Source organism: Pelecanus crispus, chromosome 3 (assembly GCF_030463565.1).
Source record: "Pelecanus crispus isolate bPelCri1 chromosome 3, bPelCri1.pri, whole genome shotgun sequence".
NCBI classification, from domain to species: Eukaryota; Metazoa; Chordata; class Aves; order Pelecaniformes; family Pelecanidae; genus Pelecanus; species Pelecanus crispus.
Window position 1 is genome coordinate 55,988,946 of NC_134645.1, and position 25,523 is coordinate 56,014,468.

The following is a 25,523-nucleotide window of genomic DNA, read 5'->3' on the forward strand; positions in this document are numbered from 1 at the left end:
CCAGTGGGCTGTTCCCCAGACAGAGCACAAGGGCTGATCTTACTCCTGATCTCAATAAAGGGACTTGTGATTTCGTATTTACAAGTAGTGAACAACCAAATACTATAACCAGGACTAGAGGGGTCCTGCCTCCAGCCAGGTGGAGGAAAGGGACCACCGGGTTTACTCGACTGTGTGGATTCGATGGCCTGGCACATCAGACCCACAGGAGTATAAGGCTCTAGTGGCCACTGGTGCACAGTGGCCATCAAGTTAGGAAGGGGCAGAACCCATCTGCATTTCTCAAGCAACAGGGGGATCCCAACAGCCCGCTGTATTGGAGGCTGAAGCGAGCCTAACTGGGAATGAGTGGCAGAAGCACCCCATTGTGACTGGCCCAGGGGCTCTGTGCATCCTTGGCATAGACTACCTCAGGAGAGGGTATTTCAAGGACCCAAAAAGGTACTGGTGGGCTTTTGGTATAGCTGCCTTGGGGACAGAGGAAATTAAATGGCTGTCTACCTTGCCTGGCCTCTTGAAGGACCCTTCTGTTGTGGGATTGCTGAGGGTGGAAGAACAACAGGTACCGATCGTTACCACAACAGTGCACTGGCGGCAATACCGCACCAACCGAGACTCCCTGATTCCCATCCATAAGCTGATTTGTCAACTGGAGAGACACGGAGTGATCGGCGAGACTCGCTCACCCTTTAACAGTCCCACACGGCCAGTGCAAAAATCTAATGGAGAGTGGAGACTAACAGTACGCTATCATGGTCTGAATGAAGTCACACCACTGCTGAGTGCTGCCATGCTGGACATGCTACAACTTCAGTATGAACTGGAGTCAAAGGCAGCCAAGTGGCATGCCACAGCTGATATCGCTATCAACAGTGCTCAGTTGCTGGCTGGGATTAAACCACAACAATGTCTTAGAGGCTTGCTGCCCAGGGAGCTGTGCTGTTGACTGGCAGGGTTTCTGCTTCTGGCCCAGCCATTTGTATGTACTTGTCTGGTCCCCACTATTCTCATAACACTTCCCTCCCTATGGTTAAGCAGGGTATTCTACTGGAAAAATAGTCTGGTGAAGCAAGTCATGCATCCAGCTCTGAACAATATAAGATTCAGTCAGCCTACCTACAAATGCCTAGATAAAGACTGGGCAATAGTTCCTAAGACTACACACTGAAGTCACTCACCACTCTCAGCTGCGTATTAGAAATATGTCATTGGTATTGCTCAGATAAGCACCCCCAGGCAGAGTGCCTCAGTCACAACAAAGAGACCATGCAGTGTTATGCCTGAATACATGGGAAGTCATCTCATGCAGAATTTCGTGGATCAAATGACTCCAAGATGCCAGCCTTGAAGACTTGGGGAAGGGAAGCAGCATTCTTCAACATCCATTGAGAGAACTATTGCAGTGGTAACTGACAGCATTAAAAATGCATTGTCAAGCCTCTTATTCCCCCAAATTAACCTAATGCTAAATATGGAAAATGCTTTTTTTTTTTTTTTTTTTTAAAAGTATGACAAGATGCAGCTTTGGCCAAACTTATTTACAGCTTCACTGGTAACAATACAAGAGAAGAAACCCCAAATCTAATAAAAGAAATAATACACCACTGAGGTTTACCTTTATATTTTGACCTTTGTCATCAAACATCGGTTTTTGTTTTGAGTGATGTGATTAAGATACTAGCTATCACAGCAAAAAAGGGTATCACACCAGGCTGATGCTCAGCATTACAGACTAGTCTAAGAAAGATTCCAGACTTGAGATGTGGTATTTGGAATACCCACCTCATATCTTTTATTGAAATTGCTGAATACTTTATATTACACTATTTTGATTCAAAATGGAGTTTTTATAAAAAGAAACCATTCTTAAAACTGAGTATGCCAGCCAAAAGGAACAATGAAAAGTTTCCAAAAGTTCTGACCAATGCATGTACTTGTATGACGCTTTGAAACCTCATCATTGCCCATAATTTAATTTAGGAAACACCTGGAGAAGAGCAAGACAGACTACTAGAGGAAATTTGACTTGCATTCATTGCCAGCAACATTTCAGATCAATGACCATGGCCAGGACCATAGCATAACAGATAGAACTTAGGCTACCAGAAAAATATTGGCCCAATTTTTTTTTATTGTAATTAATACCAAAGAGATGTTGTGCCGACTAGGGCTCCTCTAGTTGTTGGGCTTTGCTTGGTGATGACAAACTGGGCAGTGCAGATTGTATTATAGGAATTCTGCCTCTTTGTCCTTGCAAACTCTTGTTCTGCGTGCAGTCGGCCTAGTTCAGCCATCATCTAGGAGAATAAAAAAATATTTGGGTGCTTGTCAGCTGCTTAGGCAAACTGATGCAGTCAGTCAGATGACCAGTACCAAAAAAATATCATGCAAAGAACAGCAACCATTTCAGGCTAAAGCTATACAGAGTTGTACCTTTCAATCAACCAATGATCTGTTTAAATTAGAATGGATATTCAAATTTACAGGATAAATTAGACCAGCTCCAAAATTTACATCAAATCATCCCAACACATAAAAGTTATATTTTTCCTTGTCTTATGATGGGTGAACCCATAGAATAATACCCTGCCGGCAGGAAGAACATGTTGCTATTAAGCAAACCTGAGTAGTGAGAATCAATAAATACAAGGAGTTAAAATGCTAGTAGTCAGATAACTTGAGTCTCTGGAGCCAGGGGCTTCACTGAGCCTTAATCATTTCTTTTCAAAGGTTTCTCCTTTTTAAGCAAGCATTTAACATCTATGCTGAGGCTTAAAAAAAAAAAAAAAAAAAAAAAAGTGTCCTGGCTAGAGAGAATCAACGTTACTCAGTCAACTGGATGTTAGAAATCCAGTCATTACTGAACAGATCATTGTAAACAACCAGGAAATCTTTCTCTTCTTCCCTTTTCAATGGTTTCTTGTTAAAGGCATAATTCAGAAAAAACCTTTCAGGCTGAAGTCTTCATATTTGGTTGGAAATGTCGTCCCATTATATATAATCTCTCTATATATATTTGATTAGGCACAAGAGGGGTTATTAAACATTCAACAAGTCCTCATCACTATCATCATGAAACGATACTGTATTTGTAGAGTTCTGTGCCTGCTGCTGCCCTGGCTTGGCTTTTGCTTTCCTTTCCTTTTCCCCATTCAGCAAATAAGCTTTATCATCACTCCCGAGACTGGGTGGCTTCTTTGGTGGGTGCTTGCTCTTATCTAGTCCTCTTCCTGTCTGAATCTTTACATCTGGAATGGTTAACACCTCATCCTCACTGTCCAGGTCATCCACGTGGAGAGAGGTAAAGGCTTCAGATGTAACAGACTTGGTAGTAATGTGACCATTCTCCTGCCCTCCTTTTGCTGTTCTTTGATTTGGTGCTGCGATTTCCTCCATAAGCCACTCTGTTTCATTCTCATTAGCTTCTTCTTCACTGCTTATCTGCAAGGAAGAAAAAAAAAAAGAAAAAAAGTAAGAGGAGACCATATACCACTCTAGACTCTGCCACACGCCGATCTCCCCAATTCTCAGACCCCACACCACTCATGGCCTTGGGTTTAACTTAGTCGTAAGTTAGTACTGCAATAGCATGCTGTTACTATCGCTTTTCACTATGTCTGAAACAGAATTCTTTCTCTTCCTGTACCTTTATGGGTTATTTGGCTATTTACAGACTGCTCTTCATTTCCTCAACTCTATCTTCCTTTCCCATTTCACAATATAAATGTAGATATTGTGTAGATATCCTGAAGCCACACAGTATGGTTTCCATGCACTGAAGGAACTAGGAATTAAGGGGGGTTTATTTATTAATAAAAGCTTCATATTAAAAAAAACTTGACAAGACACAAAACCTTCGATCTTGCCACTTTATTACCTTTGTGTATTTGTAGGAAACACCAGATGTTCTTCTGCAGCAGTTCGTTATCTTGTTTATTACCATTTCCCTAAAGAAGGGGAAGAACACTGCATTAGCGAGACTGTATCCCCCTTATTAGCCCTTGCTTTTCTTCATTGGATTTTTTAACATCAACATAAAGCATTTCACCAAGCAAGCTGCAAGCTATCGCATAGTGACACTTGACCCTGAACCACTACAATTAACAAAATTCAGTCCATGATGATGTACATCTTCCCCCTTACCACAGCTTCAGGGTGACTGTTCTGGAACACCTCTGGCCTTGATGTCTAAGGGAAAAAAAAAACCACAAACTTGTCTGGAAAGCGGAGAATCAGGAGGACTTGCACTTGTTCCTTGCTGCTGTGTATGGTTCCAGCTTGACGCCATAAAAGGAGAGGGATATCAAATACTAACAATATTGTCACATTGGTTTATCCTCCTTAATTAACAGTTGTCCACAATAGAGACTACCCCAATTCACTTGTGTACTCTCAACTGTGTGCCCTTTTTACATGGACCTTCAGATAGTAATGGGGAATTCAGAAAAACCACCAGTTTGACAGTTGATGCTGCCAACTGAAAAACAGAACTTAAATCTCTAAAGTTCTCTACTTCCCTTTCACTGAGGAAACCAAGTCCTACCAAAGAAACTTCTAAAGCCTCCCAATCATTTCTTACCTTGTCTCTTTTTTGTAGAACAGCAAGATCATAAGGCATGCAGAGAGAACAACCAGGAGGACACTCAGCACAGCACCAACAGCCTGACTTCTCCTTGAAAGGCCTTTGTGTATTTGGGCCTCCTGATCAGTCTGGTGCTCATTGATTCCTGGATCATTGGTCGGTCTAATAACATAGATTGGGAAGAAAAGGACGAGTAAGATCTATTGATCAGTTGCATCAAACTGGATTAGAAACTGCAGATTCAAAGAAATTAAACACGCCACACCGTCCTGCCAGTCCTATCTAACAGCTATGAAGAACTGAATTCAGGGGATTTCATTCTAAGTAAAAATCACTGAAAAAATAAAAATTTATGTACTGTGCCTACATCCTGGTATGCTTTCCAACAGTGCATAAAACTGATTACAGTCAAGACTGAAGTGCATGATTAGGCACTCTAGAGCTTACACAGCAGCAGCTATTTTAGAACGAAACCTGCACCTGAGCAAGCTGCAAAAGCTACAGCAATTATTTACCTTCCAGCTGACTATGGCACTACACAGACCTCAATAGCTAATTGCCTGTTTAAACCAGAATAAACAATTTCCCTGTGTTTTCAAGCTAGCAAACAGAAAGTGAACAGAAGCAGTCACTCCATTCTTCGCAGTGAGGCTGCCCACATGTCAAGAATGCTGGTAAACACCTAGATACAGTCACTCTGCTTTAAACACTGTTACCTCATTACTCCTTTTTGGATCTGTAGATAAGTTGATCATAATTAATTGCAGAAATACCTCACTGTTCCTCTAAAACCTGTAATGATTTTCACTCCAGCCTGAAGAATTAGGCAGATAGAGGGGAAGGCCAGTCTTCACTGTGGCTTTAAAGTTTTTCCAGACAGTAAAGCAAGGAGGACAAAAAAACCTTACCCAAATACTGGCTACTCCTCTCAGTAACATGAAACAGCATATTCTGTTAGCTACAGTAGGTTTTACTTAGTGAGAACAACAATATTGCATGCCTGTCCATTTCCCATGCAAAAAAGCAGCTCTCTGTACAGATCAACTTGGCAAGCTTTTATTTGGTGGTCGTGTGCTAAACATTACATACATGAACACCAATTCCATCTACCCATGAGTCTACTGCTTTTTTAGCTTTTCATTTTTTCACAATCATTGTGATGAACAAATACAAAAAACCCTTCAGCTGAGAACTGCTGACAAGAGCTGCTTTCAGAAAATGGTTAACTACTCACATTAATGGACACACAGCAGATGTGTACCAGGTAAATAAATACTGGCAATCTGCTGTCTCATGAAGGAATTCAGGGATGCCTTCCTTTACGTGTAGACTGCAGTGGAATAAAATGGTTGAAGACACAAACTTTGATTTATCTTTACCACATCTGGAGTCTGATGAAAATATGACATCCAAGTCATCATCTACAACAAGAAGAAAACCTTATAGTTTACTACTTCCTTTAGAACACTCTATTAGCACTAAACACTGGAAAGTTATGTATTTGTTCTGCAGTAACAGCTTACACTTTGCAGTATCTGCACATGAGCTTATACTTTTACATAGCTGATCCCATCAGTCGCTATGGAACAGCGGGCTAAGCTGAGAAGTACAAGAAGCTACAAGAGAAAGTAGCTAGATAAATGAGATCATTGCTTATGCAGCACAAACACAGAGGAAAACAGGAGACCAAGTCTTCTATCTTGCATTGTTTCTACCAGTCTTTCAACAAGTGTCAAGCCCAAACCCTACTAAGGACACATTTGCAACTGAGCTTACACAACAAGAAATAAAAACAACCTAAATTCTGCTGGACAGACTCTGGATACCTTTACAGAAATCAATTAGCACAGATATTGTGAATCAAGAACTATTTTCTGATGAAGCAATTCACATGGAGTATCAAGCAATACTGGCTAGTAAGCAAGTACTTACCCTCAACATAATATTTAGCTTTTCTGGCAGAACCAATTATCCGAAAGCGATGTTCATTAGTTTTAACCTGGCAGATGTTTGCTCCAGAGCATTCTGAGAAACTTGAGTTTCTTATACCAGAAAGTTGAATTTCATATACATATTTATCACCATTTGTCCGTATGTCACCAGAAGCAGTGTACAACCTGAAGAAACAGAGGGCAGGTCTATCCTTAAGTCGAAACTTACAGATTTAGGTTATTCCAAGACATAAGGCTGGCAACAGTGGTAGCTGCTACCACTGGTTGATTCCAGAGCAAGCTGGAGTGACTGATTCAGCAACCAGAAAAGACACAAGACTGAGGCTTCCTCCCTGAACATTACAAATGAGGATTACATTTAGCATAAATATAATTTTTCTAAGAATGCACAAAAAGCAAACTTTTCTAGTTATATTGCCCTCAATAGGTGTATGAACACATAAATACCTCGAAAGGATTAAGATAAACCGGAGACAAAAGCATGATCCAGCAGCTCATACACAAGCTAGCCTACTGACCATAAGAACCATATTGCGTGCTCTGTAGCTATGATAAATGGCATAGCTTAGCTGTCTTCTCCAGAAGGGTAACTAGTTCTACCATAAGTATTACCTAAGTACTATTTACAATTGCATCCTTTCACAGTGCTGGTCAGAGTGAGAATACTTTGAGATTCATAGCTATTTGTTCTAGCCACCCGCTTGAAGACTGACCTTGCTCAAATATAACTTGCCTTTAATCTCACATTAGACCGAGTTCTATTTTTGTCCTGACTTCCTCTCCTCCTTCATCCAGGCCTGTTTGATTTTTTGTTTTTCTCTATGCTTGTAATGCTATCACCATGTTTGCTCAGAAGGTTTATTCACAACACTTCTGCTCAGTTACTCCAATCCTCCACACTAATGGTTTGTGCCCTGCAAGCAGAGTTTGTTGTTCCCATAACACTAGTATGGGCAGATTTCCTTCTGTAACACTAGCATTGATGTCAAATATAGTAGTTTATAAGAGATTCTGGACCAGCATTATGTGCAATGTGTAGTACAGTCAGTGTAACTGCTGGTCTTCCCCTCCCTCTCCTGAGTTCAGTCATGCTTGATCATTCCTCCAGAGCTGTCCTTCCTCACTTCTAAGGCTTCTGAAGCATGGGTTCCTACTTCAATATTGATCGTCTGAGCAGGAAAAAAGGTGCTATGTAAAAAGCCAAGGAGTACTCTAGGTGAAAAAAAATCAAGTTCTCTAGCACTGAACACATAGTCTACACACTACGGAAGAGAGCAATAACCCATAATAAAGAGATGTAACATCAAGGTGAGCATGTGCATGCTTTAGACTAGTCTTGAGTACACCCAGACATGCTCAAAGCTATAAGCCCAGCTGTGAGCCACACTGTTAATCAGGCCTTTTAAGTCAGTCATTGGTACAAGGTGAATTCAGTGCTATTTCCACTTGACAGCTAAGAACTGTTAAGGCAACATAGAATATTCGCACCAAGCTCTCTTTTCTTGCAGTACAGTTCTACAGGACTAAGGTGTTGTGGTTTTTGGTTGTTGTTGGGGTTATGCTGTTTTGGGGTTTTTTGGGGGAATGTTTTTTTTTGGGTTTTGTGGGTTTTTTTGTTTCTTTCTTACTTGTAATAAACATCCCCTAAAGAGAAGTTTTTCCCAGTTGCAGGATCAATAACTGTTCCGTTCACCACCTCCACCTCCTGCTGCTTCACAGCACAAGCTGCACGTGTGTCCCAAGTGATATAGTAAGCACAGTTTTCTTCATCAATCCTACGAAATAACAGACACAATTAATGATTCCAGGAAATGGTAACAAGTGCTTTGCTTAGTATCTTGAGAAAGGGAATACACACGGCTGCTAACCCATGGGTGGGAATGTCCTGCCTAAGCATCATGCCAACAGTAAGCTAAAATAGTCAAGTAGCACTCGGGGGGGGGGGGGGGGGGGGCAGGGGGAAAGCACTACTTGGCTACTTGAAGACTTGCACTGCACTTTTCTGTAGTTCCAAGACATAAAAAGACCTGGCTCCACTTGAACTTCCTATTTCAAAAGTTCCAGAAGTCACAGTGTATCGGAGGGTTTTATCAAAATACTTTAGCTAACAAACACATCAGGCTGCTCTTGGCAGGTTTAACATGCTGCACATTATTTAACTAGGACAAGGAGTATAATAAGGTAGTCAGATTTTGCTGCCTAGTTCTTTGACTCATACAGAGCATCTTGCTCAATTTCCCAATACTACAAACAATATACAGTAAACCAAAACAAGACTGAGCAAAAAGCCATCAAGCTTTCTCAGTATTTTTGATCATGCATATATACCTCACTTTGGACAGCTTCTAGTTAAATAATCTGTATTGAGGCAACAATAAACCATGTTTTAATAGCTCAATCACTTACCTACAGTAAGTGTTTTCTATTAAACAGATTTTGAGCAAAGTTAAAAGTGGTTGTACTACAACTGACATTGAAAACAACATCATCCCAGCCATTGTCAGATCTAATTCGGAAGTAGAATGCTTACATTTTTGCCCAGAAATTTTAAGATAAATACAGAATACAATTGTTTATGGAAGTGAACAGGTGCAGAAACTCCAGAAGATCCATGTCTTACAAGTACAGACCAAGGATTATTTTAGGGACTGTCCAATAGAACAGACGGTCACTGTCCAGAGACTTGCAGTTTACTAGAGAGGTACAAAGGAATAAACCATGAGGATGAGTGGTATGTTAATTTGTTACTCACCTCTGCAGCATGGGCATGCCAACTGTTTTTGCACACTTCAGTTCTATAATTGTCGTTACTTTCTTGTTTTTCCTACATTCCTGCCCACTGGAGTAACTAATATACACTGTATCACCTAGAAGAGAAAAATGGTGACAGTCAAGGTTTTTGTAAGCAGCTGTCAGAAATTCCCTTTGCTCATTCTCCAGACTTCATTACTTTAGATTAACTTCTAGGATTTTTTTTTTCCCCTGCATAGACCATATATCAATTACAGCACTTCAGTAATTTGAGGCCTTCACACTGATGATCATTTAAAAATCACTCCTCAAACACCTTTGTATTTACATCATACCGTGTGTTCAGGTCACCAGTACGGCCATAAGGAATGTTTACATTTAAGACATAATTTTTTAACCATAAGAGTAAACAAAAATATCCATTTATAAACAAACTCGGGCAATAAACACATGCAATACATCTCATTGTTTTTGTAGCTGGATGGAAAATTCCCCTCAATTTCATAAAATCAGCAGCAATTTAGAAAGTATTCTTTAAACTGAAAACTTGAGTAAGGTTGAGAGTTTTTTATTCCTTTTCTTAAGAGTGAAGCCAATTAGTCATCTTTCACATGCTGCTTTAATTGAAGAAGTCAGTGACATAGAACAAGTCTTTCAAAACGGGATGAACAAAAACAATTCCCCCCCTCCCACAGTTACAGAATCACAGACTGGTTGAGGTTGGAAGACACCTCTGGAGGTCATCTGGTCCAATCCCCTTGCTCAAGCAGGGCCACCTGGAGCCACGTGCCCAAGACTATACCCAGATGGCTTTTGAGTATCTCCAAGGTAGGAGACTCCACAACTTCTTTGGGCAACCTGTGCCAGTGTTCAGTTACCCTCACTGTAAAAAAGTGTTTCTTGATGTTCAGACAGACAATTCACTTCTTACAGCTTTAATGACAACACTTTATTTGCTTCAATGTTTTTTCATGGCTGAAACACCACTTTTAAGTTTGGCAGTAGCATTTACTGGTTTTGGTTTTAAACAGAAGATTCACTGGTAAAGATATTTCAAAATAAAAGCTTCACCACAATTTAAGAACCACTATAGCTAGGTTGTAAGATTTAACCATCTCTAGCTCTCTACAGGAACAAAAGTAACTCTACCTGTCAGATTCAGCTTCTGTGTATGAACAAGTCCAAGAACTTGAACATCTCCATTGTTGCTTTTCCTGCAAATACTGGCTCTTTCAGGGCAGCCTGTGGGTCCCTCATGTACCCTCTGACAGAGATTCACATAGTACCTATAGAGAACACGGTAGACAAAACTTCTTTAAAACTAATTTAGGCTAAACTGAAGAAGTGAGATATAAACTTTAGAATCCTCCAGGGAAGCTAGCCAGGTTGAAAGAAGTTAAACACTCTATAATCAGCTGACAGAATAAAGCACGCACTAAGGTTTAGCAGATTACTTCTAACTATCATTTTCAAGTAAATGACTCTGTGCAAAAAAATTGATCATTTACCAGACTAGTTCACTAGTTAATTTTGACCTAGGTCAAAACTAGAAATTGGAACTGAGTCAAGAAATGCCCAAAATTTTTTTTAGCTATAAAGGTTATACTACTATACTAAATTCAGCATCTCTTGCGTGCTATACCAGTTAAGTTTTAAGCAAGGTGGTGAATGAAACAGTTTTGTTACCCCACAGTTTATCATAAGTTTAGAATTAGATGCTCTCACGCTTGCCAGTTCATTTCTATTTGCTAACTGGAGGGGGGAGGCTGGAGAGGTTGATGAGTTCCTGCCATTCATATTTTCCTCTAAGCTGATTCTTAGAGGAATGAGGGGAAAAAAAGCCCTACTTAAAGTTTAGACAAAAAGTTACACACTTGAGTCAAAAGACAGCAGCAAAGTCATTAAGATTTTTGTTCGACATAGTTAAGAATCCAAAAAATTGCATTTAAACTACAAAATTACTTTGTTAAGCTAGCAGTTTAAATAGAAAGCCTTTAAAACGCTTTTAGTTGAGACTTACTCATCCTTTAAAAAGAGTAACCAACAGAGGGAAGGGGTGAGGATGAAGACAATAATTATTCATCCTCTTCAGATAAAATGGGTTCCTTTCTGGTTTTTTGTCTACATGCGGTGTTAAGCATCGACAGTTTTAAGACACTATCAGCAATTTAAACAGACTCTGAACAGGAACCAAACAGAAATATTATGTCACACTACAACTTCAACTGTAGTGATTAGCAAGCCGCTCCCTGGGAGTTGCTCATTACTCACGAGTTCCCATTGTGGAAAAAGATCCATGATCCCGTCAGGGAAGAGAGCATTCTCAAGTCATAAGTTCTGTGTTTTTGGACAAACTTGCACTCCATCTTCTTGGGAGGACAAACAGCCTGAGTCTTCCATTCAAATGTCACAGCACAGCCAAGTGTCTCACTCAGAAGGTGTGGTCTCCCAACACCAGCATTTTCATCACATGTGAAGATAATGGTAGATTCCCTTCTTGCAGTTGCTATACGGGGGAAGGTTGGAAAAAAAAAAAGAAAAAATTACTTTGCAAGAGGCTTTCAGGCATGTATGGATTTTAGTGTAGCAATTTTGCAGCATCAACAAAAATTTTAATCAGGTATTGCTTCAGGTAGCAAAGAGGCACAAATGCTTTACCTAGCAATTTTATTCCCTAGGTTAGCTTTCATGCTTTTTAGAAAGTAGCGTTCCTTCCAAAATGACTGATCTCCATCAAAGCAGAGTCATCACTTATGACTTGAACACTCATGATCCAAAGACACGAACTTTTTATTTCAAAAGTATTTTGCTCACTCACTTGAGTAGTCAGGTTTGTCCCATAGATTCCTTGTCTTGCCCACTCCTACCCCTTCACCTCCACTGTATTGCACCAGAGGTCTTCTGCCCAGCCTGATAATGGCTAACTCCCCATGTTAGCTCAGATCCTTGCAAGTGAAATATAGAAAGTTCTTACCATTACCACAAAATCCCCACTTTCCATCTCCCTGGTAGTTTTCAGTTGTAGCACACCATGGCCTATTCTTTTCTTCTGTAATACATTCCTTATAGGTCTTCCCTTTGTACTTGAAGGGGAACACACAAAGCTCTCCCTTTTCAGTCACTGAGAAGGAAAGGTATATCCTCTTAATAACTTGCAGTAGAATAGCAAGCATATCCATATTCAGGGGCATATCCAAACCCTGTACTTCAATACTGAAGAACAGTCATAGGCAGAGGCAGACAATAGAAATACTGAAACATTGAGTCTAAACCCAACTAGAAAATCAGGATGTAGCGTACAATTAGCACTCCTACAGAAAAGTTGCACTCTCTCTTCTAGGAGATACATGTTGACATTGCAGATTAGTATGGTGCATGTGATTTAATGGAACTACATGTTTCTATTAACGTATGCAAAATCCATGTTGTTTCCCTCCTATCACAACAAAACCTCATATTTTAAGGGTAAAAAAAGCTGCCAAGTTTTTACATAAAGAATGGATCTGCTTCAATCTCACCTGGAGGGCACCGATCACCTCCTGTATACTGCAAGATGACCGTTTCATCCTGGTGGCTATAGTCCATTTTCATTTCTTTTATGTTTCCAAAAGATGACACACCACTTTCAGATGTCAGGCACACTGCCCCATCTTTGCATTTTCCCTGGGGCACGTCTGCTGCCTGACTGCATACACCAACATGGTAACTGTTAGATCCAGAAAGCACCTGTGTGGACATCCAGAAGCGTCATAAACGAGTGCCTCAGAGCCTACAGTCAATGCTTACGAAGAACCACCCATGTGCTTTATAAACCAAGTCTCACACAGTACTTGCATAATGCAGGAGGAAAATAAGATAACTAATTTTGCAAGTCTGGCCTTTAATATGGAAAAACTGCAGATAAAGCACACCCACAGGACCAAGGATATAGTCTGTTCAGCAGACTTGTTTTCATGTTCAGGATTCTGCCACAGGTGAAGATTTCTCCCTCCTTTCCCCATCAGTATATCCATGAATTTCCCTCTCAAAAACACTAAAAAATTGATGTTACTCCCTCTAATATTATTCCCTCTGTCAGAAGCCCAACAAATATCAACACTGACCACAGCTGCAGCACATGCTTCAAACTCCTCTCACACTCCAGGATGCTTAAAAGAAACCCCTACTTCAGTTTTAAAATGTTGACAGCAATGGGCAATTTAAAAAACCAAGCCACATACCACCAGAAGGCATTACCTTGAATGATCTTCCAGAAAGGCTGGTCAGGTTAAAAGTATAGTGTAGCTGTTCATCAGTCACAGAGCAGCCTAAAGTTTTCACTTTATCAGGACACACAACTGGAGTTTCCCACTCGAACACAAAACTGCAGTCAAGCTTCCTTATCATCTTTGGCTTGCCCTGTTACCAAAGAACACAGCAAGATACATTAGGTTTAATTTGTGGAGAGTTTGTTGTTCTTTTTGCATTCCCTCCCTCCTCTCTGCAACAGTTAGACTCAATTATTACCAAGGCTAGACTTTACTGACTGCAGGACAAACACCATGCCTTCGTATTACAACCAGTACCAAAAAAGCTACAAGTGAAGTACATTCTACCTAGTTCCAGAAAACAATCAAAGCAGTAATTGAAGTACACGAGCTTTCTTATTAATTAGGGTCAAGATTTTGATGTTCAGCTTAGTTGAAAGCAGCAACAAAAATGTGAGAGCTGTGTTTCTCCATGGTAGAGAACATTAAGAAAGTTCGCTGAGTTAAGGTTTAGAAAGAATGCTGTTTCCTTTGTCATACTTTAAATAAAAATATGAGCATGGCCTGTGTAATATTCAGAGCTGCCTAGAGTTTCAGCTCATGCCCCATGTTGATAGAAAATGGTTCCACTGAGCACCTCAAATAAGATCCAGTTTGACAAACATCATACCTAAGTGGTTCTCTACAGTTTGTTAAAACATTCAAAAAATTCAAGAAGTGTTAGATTCGCACCACCATGCAACGTCAATTTAGTGTTCAGGTGTCAACACAAAATAAAAACTTAAGTATCCAAATGCAAACTTTTGAAGCTGTGTATGATTATGGAAAGGGTTACAACAGAGGGGAAACATTCCACAGTAATAGCTTTACAAACAGTTACACTGGTTCTTGTGTTAGCTTTTGGACTTAGACAAGGTGCAATACAGCATTAAGTTTAATGCCAACAATAGGTTATCGCTACATTAGTTCAGTGGAATCTGATCCTTGAAACCATCAGAACCTGCTACTCTCAAGCCTAAAGTTCATGCATGCTATGAAATTTTGCCTGGTTAAGAATACAAATACTAAGTATTTAAGTATTTAAGTAGTTAAGAATACAAATGCTAAGTATACTCCTTGTTGAAACAAGACCATCCCTACATGCTAGAAACAAATCCTTGACTTAGTTTTAAACAAAGCTAATGCTGGTTACTACCCACTTCCCATTGCACCCCAATATCAACATAAGTTTAATAGATGTCTTACCAGACTAGTTCCTTGGCTGCAGTGAAATACAATAAGAGAAGTATAGTTCAATTTGTTGTTTATCTGACAAGGAGTAGTGCTGTTGTAAATGATGTAAACTTCATTTACAGCCTCATTTAACTTGGGAGGTTCAGTAACACGACCAATATCCTACACAAGCAAAAATATGTATTAAGAGACATATGGGACAAACCTAGATTTCAGATCAGCCCAGAAATTCAGATCAATTCAGATTCATCTGTTTGGTTTACATGGGAGCACAACTATTGCACTTTTGAAAACTGCATTCTATATTCAAAGAACAGCTGTTTTATTTCAATCCTAACAAAACACAAGTTGAGCAGCTCAAAATACTCTGATTAAGCTTGACAAAAGCCAGGGAGGTTCTGCGTCTTACGAGTAGATTCTTCTTGAAATCATTGTGCCAAAATACCAACACATCACTTAAAAATAGTGTAGTATTAACAATAGAGTAAGGTCCGTAGATCAATGTGGAAGTTCATGGAAAACAATCTCAACTTTTTATGTGCATCTTTTACAGCTCACAAACAAGACCTCAAAAGGTAAAAACTTCCATTTCTCAAGGTAATAACACAGACAAGTTAACCAATATTCTGTCACAGGCTTGCTATTCATGCTGCTGTCAAGTTCTTACATGAAAATACTAAATGCATTTTGGAGCATGCTAGCACATATCCTCCTTCATGTTGCAACAGGCTATCATGGGATCAAACACACCATTTCTGTGCCACAGAATGGCAGACTAAGAGGCATTCTGCTTCCCAGTCTCTGTATTTGGTGCACAGCACTATGAAAAAATTCGCTGTAGTAATTTTTCATATTTGTCACTGTATGGAATCTTCTGACACCCAAAAAAATCACCGGGGTTCAGGATAGGAAAATACTTCGTGGGGAAAAGCGATGAAAGGGAATTTTGCAGGGTAGATTTTAATTTTGTATTCCATTTCTTTAACCCATTGTCAAGCCTCTGGTTCAAATCAGGTCTCTAGGCAGGGATACTGTTTTAAACTAGCAGGAAATGCACGTTTTGGTGACTCCAGACATAGTACTTACTATTGGCAATTCATTAACAGGAACCATGCAAACAGCCGCTCCAGGTGGGCAATTGACATCTTTGATAGGATTGAGAGGCTCACAAATGTTGATGTAGAAGTCTGGAGAAACATCTGTTATATCTTCATCCACAAATGCCTCATAATACCCAGTGCGATGGATCAGAGGAGACAGATCAATAACAGAACTGCCGTTCAATACTGAGCACTTCACCTACAAGAAAGGACGTTTTATTGCTCTTATTCTTTTATTACTTGCTTTGATTTATTAACAAACATCCTGTCCTTCATAGGGCCAGAACTGTGGCTACATTTTAAAAGTTTCAAATTTTATTTAAGTAAAACAGCATTTGTTACAATTTTTACTTGTCTATAGATACTAAGAACCTACAAGCTGCATATGAAAAACCTCAGTCATTGAAACATTCTTATGGAACAGAGTCCATATCAGAACAATACCAAGATATAAAGCCCTGGCATGCATACTCCAGCATACAGTCCCTATGTCCTCACAAGATCAGTAGATCCTACAGTTCCTTCATCTCCCTATCTCCTACACATTGGACCATCTCCAATAACCAAGCTTGGTTATAACAATGTAAAGTTGTTGTATTGCAAGTTGATGGCTTGAGCACTGTGCTTCCTCAGAACCTATTTCATACATTCTTAAAGTGCATAAGCTTACTGACATTCTACCTGGAATGTGGGAAGCCTATTCTTGTTTAGATATGAGATAAGGATTAACTAACAAAATTACCGTTTAATTTCAGGACAAATAATCATCATTGTTACCTAGCTATCGCCACACTGAAATAGCTAGGGTCACTGTGGATATACTGTGAAAAGAGATCAGAAATGCACAAATGATTACTGAACAAAGTTAATAGGCTAGAAAACACAATGGTTTTGGGTACTGTTGATTTGTATTGCAGCATGGTACATACTACTGAAGAGGAAACCAGAGCTATGTGTAGCAGAACTCTTACAGAAGAAGGAGGGGACATGTGACAGTTCCTGTTGGGGAAAGGAAAACTGGAAAATGTTTTTCCTAAATGGAAGCAAGAGCTGTGGTAGCACTGAGACAGTGATGAGGAAAACAACTTGTCACAGAGAATTATGGTCACAGTAGAAGCAATCAAGGCAGTGAAAAGAATGATTAGGCAGATTCACAAAAGGTAATGTTCAGGCATTAAGAAAAGGTCTGAATTCACCTTATAGCTCATTTAGCTTTCTATTCCTATTGCTGGTTTTTACCCTGTGCACCCACTACTGGTAACAATTTCACTAGCTAAAATTAACTAAAGTAAGACTAGCTCAAAGTATTGTCTGGAACACCAGTTCATCTAGAGTTGACCAAATCATGTTATTACAGCATGTGTTATACAGCAGAGGCAGATCCTAAATTCATGCTATCAATGTTTATCAGTTTTTGCACTGAGCAAACTGATCATACACTTGCCTGGCCTCTATAGTCACTTGCTTAGAAACAAAGACTATTCCCATGCACAGAGATGCTGTCCATCCTCAACCCAACCTAAGCTCTGTTAGCCTGTTGCACTGGAGGATCTTAACCATCAATTCCCAAGAAGATGCCCTATGGCTTCCATTTGAGCTGTACAGAAAAGCAGCTAAATAGGTTCCACAGAGGAGTTATTCTGAAGTGTTAAACTTTTAACTTGGCTCACCATGTGGACCAGAAGTTTGCCAAGTATTGTTTATGCCAGCTGAAAACGTCAGTAAGAAATGTATTTGAGAACTTCTATATGAACTTGGGTTCTGTGCTACAGGAAGAGACCTTTCCCTCAAGGAATTTAAAGCATACACTGATATTATGCCTAACACCACCCCCCCACACACACCCCCACCCCCGAAATTTAGTCCCACAAGTGTTTTCTGTAGAAGTAATTCTTACCTCTTCCTCACAAGCCAAGGAAGTATGCCAAGAGAAGTAACTAGTGCATGTCTGCTCATCAAAAGACAGAAAAACAGGCTCGCTGTCAACTCCAACATCAGACTTGCATACAAAGCTAAAATAGCTTTTATGCTTCAATTCAGGGTCTGGATCCTCTGCAGGGCAAGGATCTCCATCTTCATAGACAAGCTTTAACACCTGATCTTCGTAAGTTAAAGTTTTACTTGGTTTTCCAGCATTAATTGGTTTTGGACCACCAGTGATGCAGACAGCTAAAGTAAAAAAGAAGAATGAACAAAACAGATCAAGTCTAACATAACTGCCCTTTAAAACTGCACCTTACAACATGAACAGCAGGAAACTTAGGATTTTAGTCTCACTTTAATTCTCTTATGAAATATAGGCTTTTTCACACCATCCAGAGTTGCCATTAAACTGAGCTGAACTGCACTGAAACAAAGACCAAATATTGCCAATTAATACTTCGTTAAACCAGCAGAACGTACTGCACGTATACACATTTAAGCAGTCACAAAGCAGTGTTTGGTTACCACTTCTCTGAAAACCAAGAGATTAACACAAAATGTCAGCCAGATTATATATCATTTTATTAAGATGCCTCAAAAACCAAATCAATCCAGTATTTCCTTCCAACTACACAAAAATAATTTTTAATTCACAAACGATACTCCTATTTTAGCATTTAAGATGCCTAAATATTACTTCATATTCAGTTTGACAAAAGAGCTAACAATTCAACCTGCTAGTAAGCAGCTTAAAATACAAGTTAACTTCTACTGATGTTTCAGAAGCATCCAAAACAGAACAGAAAGCTAGAAAGAGGACTGGCAAGAGTTTGAAGTGTGGACACAAGGCTCAGTGCAGATGCATTACAACAATACGTCACCATAGAGCCATTTTTGTGCTCAGCTCACTCTAGCTGGAAGCTAAGAGGCGCAGTAGAAATGTCTACACTCCTGCCCTCATGTCCAAAAGAATACCCACCCATTCAGACCTAAAGGGATTGGACTGGAAGTGAGCCCATGTAAGAGGTTTACATTCCAAGTTTAGGAGTGGAGTTTGATAGGAATACATCACTTCATTTCCTGAAACAGTTTTAGGATCTTTTCCTAGCCAATTCAGCCATACAGCTGTTCTCTTCACTCCTTCCACATCTGCAGTAAAACCTGCCCCTTGCATTTTACTGTAAACTCCAGCATAAGTATTTCCTTTGGGTACTCTATAGTCAGTGATTACAGTATCAGAGGGGATAAGACGCTTACCAGCTCCATTAGCACATGAACTTTTAGCTTCAGCGCAAACGTTCAACTCAATTTTTCTGTTGTGCGAATCACTGATGGTATAGCCAGACTCTCGCTTTAGCGATGTCAGATCAAAGAGGTGGCCTGTAGGCAGATCAGGGAATAATTTAATTTTTTTTTCAATTCGAAATCAAGGACATTTCTTTGTATTAAAAGCTTTCAGTAACTTAATTTAGTAGGAAGGTCAACCAGCTTCTACTTGCCTGCTAGCTTAGAAAGGCAAACAGTTACTAATTCATATTAGTAATTAGAGGTAAAACTAGTTCCAGAACTATAGACTATATATGTTCCAAGGGACATTGCATGACCTCACAAGATATTTCTACCCACTGATAAGCTTGTTAGTCACTATCCAGAGGATGCATCACACTGTGCTTTTCTAACGAAGCCCTCAAGAACACAAATGCAGTGGTGCTGCTTCCAGCAGCCTCTTCCACATACAAAATCCTGAGGCCTCCTCCTTACCTGTTGCAGGATTGGTTACCCGGCAGTCATTTTGCACATTGCTTTTAAGAGGACACGCAGCAGCGGTGAACCATAAGAAGGTATATTCACAATCCTCAATGGCCGTTATAAGTTCTGGCTTCGATTCCTAAACATGAAACAGCAGAGACAGTGACATCTCTCCAGGGCGATACTATTATGACTTCAGGCCATGGGGTTATCCCTGAAGCCTACATCTGAGCTCAGTTCAAATTCCAGTCCTAGGGCTCAACAGACCATCGTGGTCCAATGAATTAACCCAAGGACAGAGTATTTAACTGTGACTATTTCAAAAACACAACAGTACAGAATCATTATCAGGAGCAATAAAATTGATGAGAGGAGAGCTAACGGCAGCCTAGCTGGGCAATAGAAAAATCCAAAAGGTGAGGGTAAGACATCTGACCAAATAGAAGAGTACTTAATGGCAAGGCATACAGATGTGCAAGACTTAAGAACTACACAGCCAATAGCATTATTTACTACTTGAAACACTTCCAAACCTGCAATACATTCATCTTCAAGACACAAACTGACAATTTGAAGCTATTACAATTGATAAAATCTGTGCTAGCAGATTGTACAAAAAGGATCTCAAACTGCTCAGCATCTAACGTTCAAGTACTTACAAGCCAGCCGGTCTGCTTACAAGACTGGCTCCCATCCAACTACAGATGATTAGGGAATAGATAAGAACTGCCCACCATTCTCCATACACATACATTGGTACGAACAACTCATGAAAACATAAAACCCCACCAGAAGGAGCCCACTTACAATTTTGCTTTCATCACACTTGAGGCGCAGTATCGTTGTTTTCTTGCGAATTTTATCTGGACACTGCTCCCCATTAATATATTTCAGAACAGAAATACCGTTTTCCCACCGGGGACCATCAGCCACTTCCCCGAGACTTGTACATTTTCCACCCTCCATGAGGGAGGCAGCGGCATCAGAAGGACAGGAACCTATACAGATGAACAAAAACTGCATTATTACTCCAACTGTTATTAAGGCTTACTTGCCTGGAATAAAACTCCACTACTCTACTTTCAGGTATGTCATGGCTAATCTACCTCCAAGCCACTGTCCAAACCATACTCACTGGGGTGTTTTTTTCCCCAAAATTACAAGGAGCAGCAACCGCCTGACTTCACTCAATGCCATGCAGAAAGTAGTGGCAGCTACTACTGGGGAAGTAGACTACTACACAGAGTGAAATGCTAGAGTCTGTTACCTGGTCTTCTACTGCACAAAACGTAGAGTCAGTCAGAAAATGCCATAGAGAAAATTCTGAAGTTAACATCTTGTGCCAAAAGATTATTTTAATCTTTAAGAGCTATAGCAGACTTTGTGTAAGGATGGAAGAGCTAGAGTGCTGAAGTTATCAAGAGAAGATAAGAGTTGCTAGTGAATCTCATCTGCCAAGCAGATGGAAGTCAGGCCCACAATCTACCCTTCCCTCTATTGCTGAAATTATACCACTGTCTCCACATACTGTGCTTTGCGATTTTTTCACTCTGAACAACCAGCAGTACTGTCCTACCACTTGCCTCCCAGCTACAGTGAGAATATATTTTTATTTTGCTCTTACGTGCAGCACCATATGGTACTAAGGGCTTGCAGACATTAATATAGTATTTCTGTGCAGAAGCAGATAGAGCAATTGCCTCCCAATTCTCCCTATGCCGTGTCAGAGATGAAAAGTCATAGAAGTTTCCTTCATCATCCCTGTAAAAAAGACAAAGGATTCAAATTAATAGGCATTTTAAAAAAAAAATCAAGTAATGGTAAGTTACAATTCTGAAGTTACTACAGTAACTTTTAACGTGATAACTCTATAAGCAGAGTATCATGCTGGAAAAGAAATCTGCACCAGACTCATTGCTCCCTAAAAAACTCAAATTCGGTACAGATATATATCACTGCACCAGCCATCCCCACAGTAACTGTCCACATGTACACAGCCCTCATCCAATGCAAGAGTAATTCTGACGTTTCACTGAAGCATGCAGGCATTCAGTGCATAGCAAGCAAAGCACAGTTACAGTGGGTGGTTTTACCTTAGGGTAGAAACATATCATGATGCCAGATGTTAAAACCATGTGCCAATTAGCAGCCACATTTGACCCCACTTATCAAATCTTAATGAGCTAATACTTGGTTGTGACAGAAATAGATTACATTTTTTCTGGAGCTTTATTTGGTGGAAGTTCCAAACAGACAGCAGTTGTATTCTTGTTTAAATTAGCTATAGTTAAATAATAACTAGACACTTGTAACAACCTAACATATTCAGAGTTCAACCGTCAATAACCACATACCCAACAGTTCACTTTGATACTAAGCTTATTCCCCAGAAGAAGCTCAAAGAAAGTATTTTTCTTCAGTGAAATTAGTTTTAGGAAGTACAAATCGCAAAAATTATTTAGAATACATTGTTGGCATTAAATGCCACATTAGCTGGCTACTGACAAGTCAAAATACAATAGCTAAAGTGGCAGTATTGCGGAGTTGCAATAAGGCTGTATTTGTTTCTGTCATCATACAGCTCCATTTTAAGTTTGTGGAAACAACTTACTTGTAGGAGCACTCAGTAGATTTAACAGGTGGGCAAGCATACTGAGTATGCCATTCAAACATATAGGTGCAATCTGGTGTTTCCTTCAAAAATACAGGCTGAAAGAACAACATACAAAAGGAATTTACTTTCTCATTTAGATACACTGAAGCTACCAAAATGTCTCAGTCTTGCTTCAAGATCCAGAAACTTGTATTTACATATTATCTTAGAGCCACACTATGCCTCTGGCCAGCTGAAAGCATGGTTTCTCCCAAAACCAAGTTTATCCACATGCACACTTCTGATAAAAGGGCAGCCATTAGGAGCTTCTACCTCTTCCATGAAGTAATGGGAAGAGCAAAAGTAACTCTAGGCACCATTGTTTAAGAACAGGAAGGAAAGTACAAGTACAGAGAGAGATACTAAGAGCAAGTAACAAGCTTATTTTGGCCTGGCCATATAACATCTGCTTTCCTGCAGATTCATCCTCCTACCTTTTATTTCTTACAAAGAAACGGCTGTTATTTCTGGGAGAACGTCCCTTCCCAACATCTCCAAAAGCTTTGCTAATGGCAGGCATGCCTTAAAGGAACAACATGCCCTGACTTTCCCAGGGCATAACAAAGGTACCTTCCATAAATAGGAAATTCAAAACATTCGTCATTTTTTTATTACCTCACAGGACCTTTCAATCTCCTGCCTAATCTGTAGATGATCAGGTAAGTCCTTGAAGGAAGCTAGTTCATGTTCTTCACCTTACCTTTCCACACATCAAGAAGGTAACTCTGGAAGACAGTACGTACAGGAAGGATGTTTTGAAACTAACCTCAGATGTAGTCTTGTCACAATAGAATAATATAGCAGTTGATCGTTCGTATATTTTATGACATTTTTCTCCACTGGTGTAATTAATCATTATTAAACCATTTTTGAAAGTCAGTTTTTCTGTAAGCAAGCCTAGAAGCAAAGAGTTGAGAAAGTAAACAGCTAATCGAGTAAATACATGATTGCAGTAATGCCTCTGGCAACAGGGTTACACAGACAGCAATAACATGCACAATGAAGTACTCTAAAACTTGTGACCTAGTTATTGAATGAGTACTACTCCAGTACAGTAGGTTTGAGCTCATTCCTAATTGTGTGTCAAGCTAACTATATACATGACATTTTATTTGCACATGAAGCGAAAGTGGTAGGGTGTTTTATCTCATAAGATGTACAAGATTAGCAAGAACCCCTCTTGCATCACATAGTAGCTTCAATTACACCCTGGTTAATCTTCCCATTCTCTAAGTTCCTTCCGATCAAGTGCTGTACCTGCTACTTTTCTGAAAGTATTATCCATCTTCTTTACTTGACATGATGACACAGTGTGAGCCTCTGGTTTGCAAGGTTCTGTTATTTCTCCACAAACTCTGAAGTAGTAGTCATACTCATCTGTACTCACTTTTATGTCTTTATTGGAAAGTGGCTTCAGGTTGTAAACATGACCATACCTTGGATCTTTCACCTGGCAATCCTCTCCTTTAAAGAAAAGTTAAGAATTTAAACTACAATTTAATATCCGTGAGCCATGCCAAATACATTTAGGACAATTAAGGCTTACTGGCACAAATAAGGCCACAAAAACAAGTAGCTAGCACTTTAGGGCAGTGACACTGAAGAACCATTTTAGTCCAGCAAAGCAGCTTGTTTCAAGAAGTCACCAATATCCAGAACTGTAAGACTAAGCTACAAATGGAACATTTCTTTTCTAACTGCCACTAAAGCAAGATGCAGAAGTCACACTGTAGTTCAAAAACTACCTCAAAGTGGCCTCACATGTTCTTCCTTTAGCCATGCTGAAGGTTAAGTACAGAACCAGAGACACTAAGTCCAACACTTGCTTAATTATCTGGAAAGAACAGCAAGGTCACAAGGCCAAAGCAAAAGTTGTCCTAGATGTCAGTCTTGTATCTTCTTTTAACAGCTATGTAGTTTGCCAAATTAGGAAATAATTGATAATAGGATGTTAGCTACAGCTTACAGGTCTACCAAGATGCATACAGAAAAGGTTTGGGAAAATTCTAGTTTCATGAGTCTAACCAGCTGATATGCATCAGTAACTTTGATGCTGATCAAGTCCTCAGTTTTAAAGTGACCCTTTGCTCAATATTCTGAAGCTTTTAAAAAAAACATCAGATTGTATCACATGATTATTATGTTCCCCTCAATCTTCCAACAAGTTGGTACAAGTTAAAGACATCACATCAGTTTCCCTCCCTTCAAAACCACAACTCTTGTCACCAGTGTCCTGCACAGTAATTGTGTGCTACAGAGCAGTAGCTTGTAAACATTCCTCTTATGCTTCGTAAGATCACTGACAGTTTCAAAAAGTCTAGGACTGTTGCAACAGATCCTTTACAGGAACTCTGGATGTTTTATAAGGCATTATCTACAAGTTGCCAAACAAAGCCTGCAAGAGCAGAGAAGATACCTGCACACTCAACTTCCCATCTAAGAGCCAACCGAGTACCAGAACTAAAACCTGCGATTCCTTCTTGCATGTCCTGTAGTCAACTGTAAACTCTAATACTCTCCCTGCTGGTCTCGCCCCATTGTCTAACATGGGTCAAGTTTACAGTATAGCTTCCAGTCTTCAGTGAGGGACAGGGAATGACTTGCCAGGCATAGGATCAACTGCGTTCTCATGAAACCTGATGCTTTTTTTAAGATTTACAAGACACTAGTAAGTCTGCCTGTGATTTAACAAGGTAGTACTATGATCTGGCAGAGACAGCATTATTATTTTATCTTATTTCCCTAGACAGGAAACAGGTTAGTTGCTTTTAGTATTTGCCTGTCATCCTAAATAGTACTTTTAATGTTAGAGCAAAAAGTAACATTGCTCTTACATGTTAGTTGGCTTAAAGCTCAGAAGAGACATCCCTTCACAAGCCAGCACCTTTACAGAAAGATTCACAGGGCAAGAAACAAACATAGCTTCACTAAGTATTTACTTGTACAGATTTGTTTGATATTTTAAAGCTGAAATAACTACACTTACCTTCTGCTTTGTGAACAGGACACGCTGCCAAGGTTCTCCAAACAAATACAAACTCACAGTCATCCTCTTGCTCAAACACCGGTGATCCCTACAGAAAAGAGCCATATGAAGGAGGCTTACTAACAATTACATTGCAAGTCTCAAAACATACATGCAGAATCCTTTTTTATTACAGTTGCACAGTCCAAGATCTCTATTATCAAATTTCAGTACTCATTTTCAGCAAAGAGCTGCTTTTGGTGGCTCACAGGACTCCACAATAGAGTTCACTGTTGTGTTCTACAGGCTCAGGAAAGCAGTTGTAAGGAGAGACAAGGAAAAAACCTGAATACAAGATACTACTTTTT

At 39.7% G+C, this 25,523-nt stretch overlaps 1 protein-coding gene across 1 annotated transcript in view; it reads right to left on the reverse strand.

Annotated features, from left to right (window-relative positions):
• Positions 1-1,605: 1,605 nt before the first annotated feature.
• The window catches only part of IGF2R (insulin like growth factor 2 receptor), a 62,613-nt gene continuing 38,695 nt past the window's right edge, over positions 1,606-25,523 (reverse strand). The window contains exons 26-48 of the mRNA XM_075708621.1: positions 25,177-25,264; positions 23,448-23,654; positions 22,957-23,087; positions 22,149-22,246; positions 21,162-21,298; positions 20,345-20,535; positions 19,550-19,676; positions 19,046-19,168; positions 17,763-18,034; positions 15,852-16,064; positions 14,778-14,927; positions 13,522-13,683; positions 12,804-13,011; positions 12,260-12,406; positions 11,557-11,791; positions 10,435-10,571; positions 9,287-9,401; positions 8,163-8,309; positions 6,515-6,699; positions 5,817-6,003; positions 4,580-4,744; positions 3,878-3,947; positions 1,606-3,441 (exon numbers count right to left, since the gene is read on the reverse strand). Of these exons, the coding sequence (XP_075564736.1) occupies positions 3,040-3,441; positions 3,878-3,947; positions 4,580-4,744; positions 5,817-6,003; positions 6,515-6,699; positions 8,163-8,309; positions 9,287-9,401; positions 10,435-10,571; positions 11,557-11,791; positions 12,260-12,406; positions 12,804-13,011; positions 13,522-13,683; positions 14,778-14,927; positions 15,852-16,064; positions 17,763-18,034; positions 19,046-19,168; positions 19,550-19,676; positions 20,345-20,535; positions 21,162-21,298; positions 22,149-22,246; positions 22,957-23,087; positions 23,448-23,654; positions 25,177-25,264 (3,897 nt within the window). The 3' untranslated portion in view covers positions 1,606-3,039. The remainder of the gene's footprint in view (positions 3,442-3,877; positions 3,948-4,579; positions 4,745-5,816; positions 6,004-6,514; positions 6,700-8,162; positions 8,310-9,286; positions 9,402-10,434; positions 10,572-11,556; positions 11,792-12,259; positions 12,407-12,803; positions 13,012-13,521; positions 13,684-14,777; positions 14,928-15,851; positions 16,065-17,762; positions 18,035-19,045; positions 19,169-19,549; positions 19,677-20,344; positions 20,536-21,161; positions 21,299-22,148; positions 22,247-22,956; positions 23,088-23,447; positions 23,655-25,176; positions 25,265-25,523) is intronic.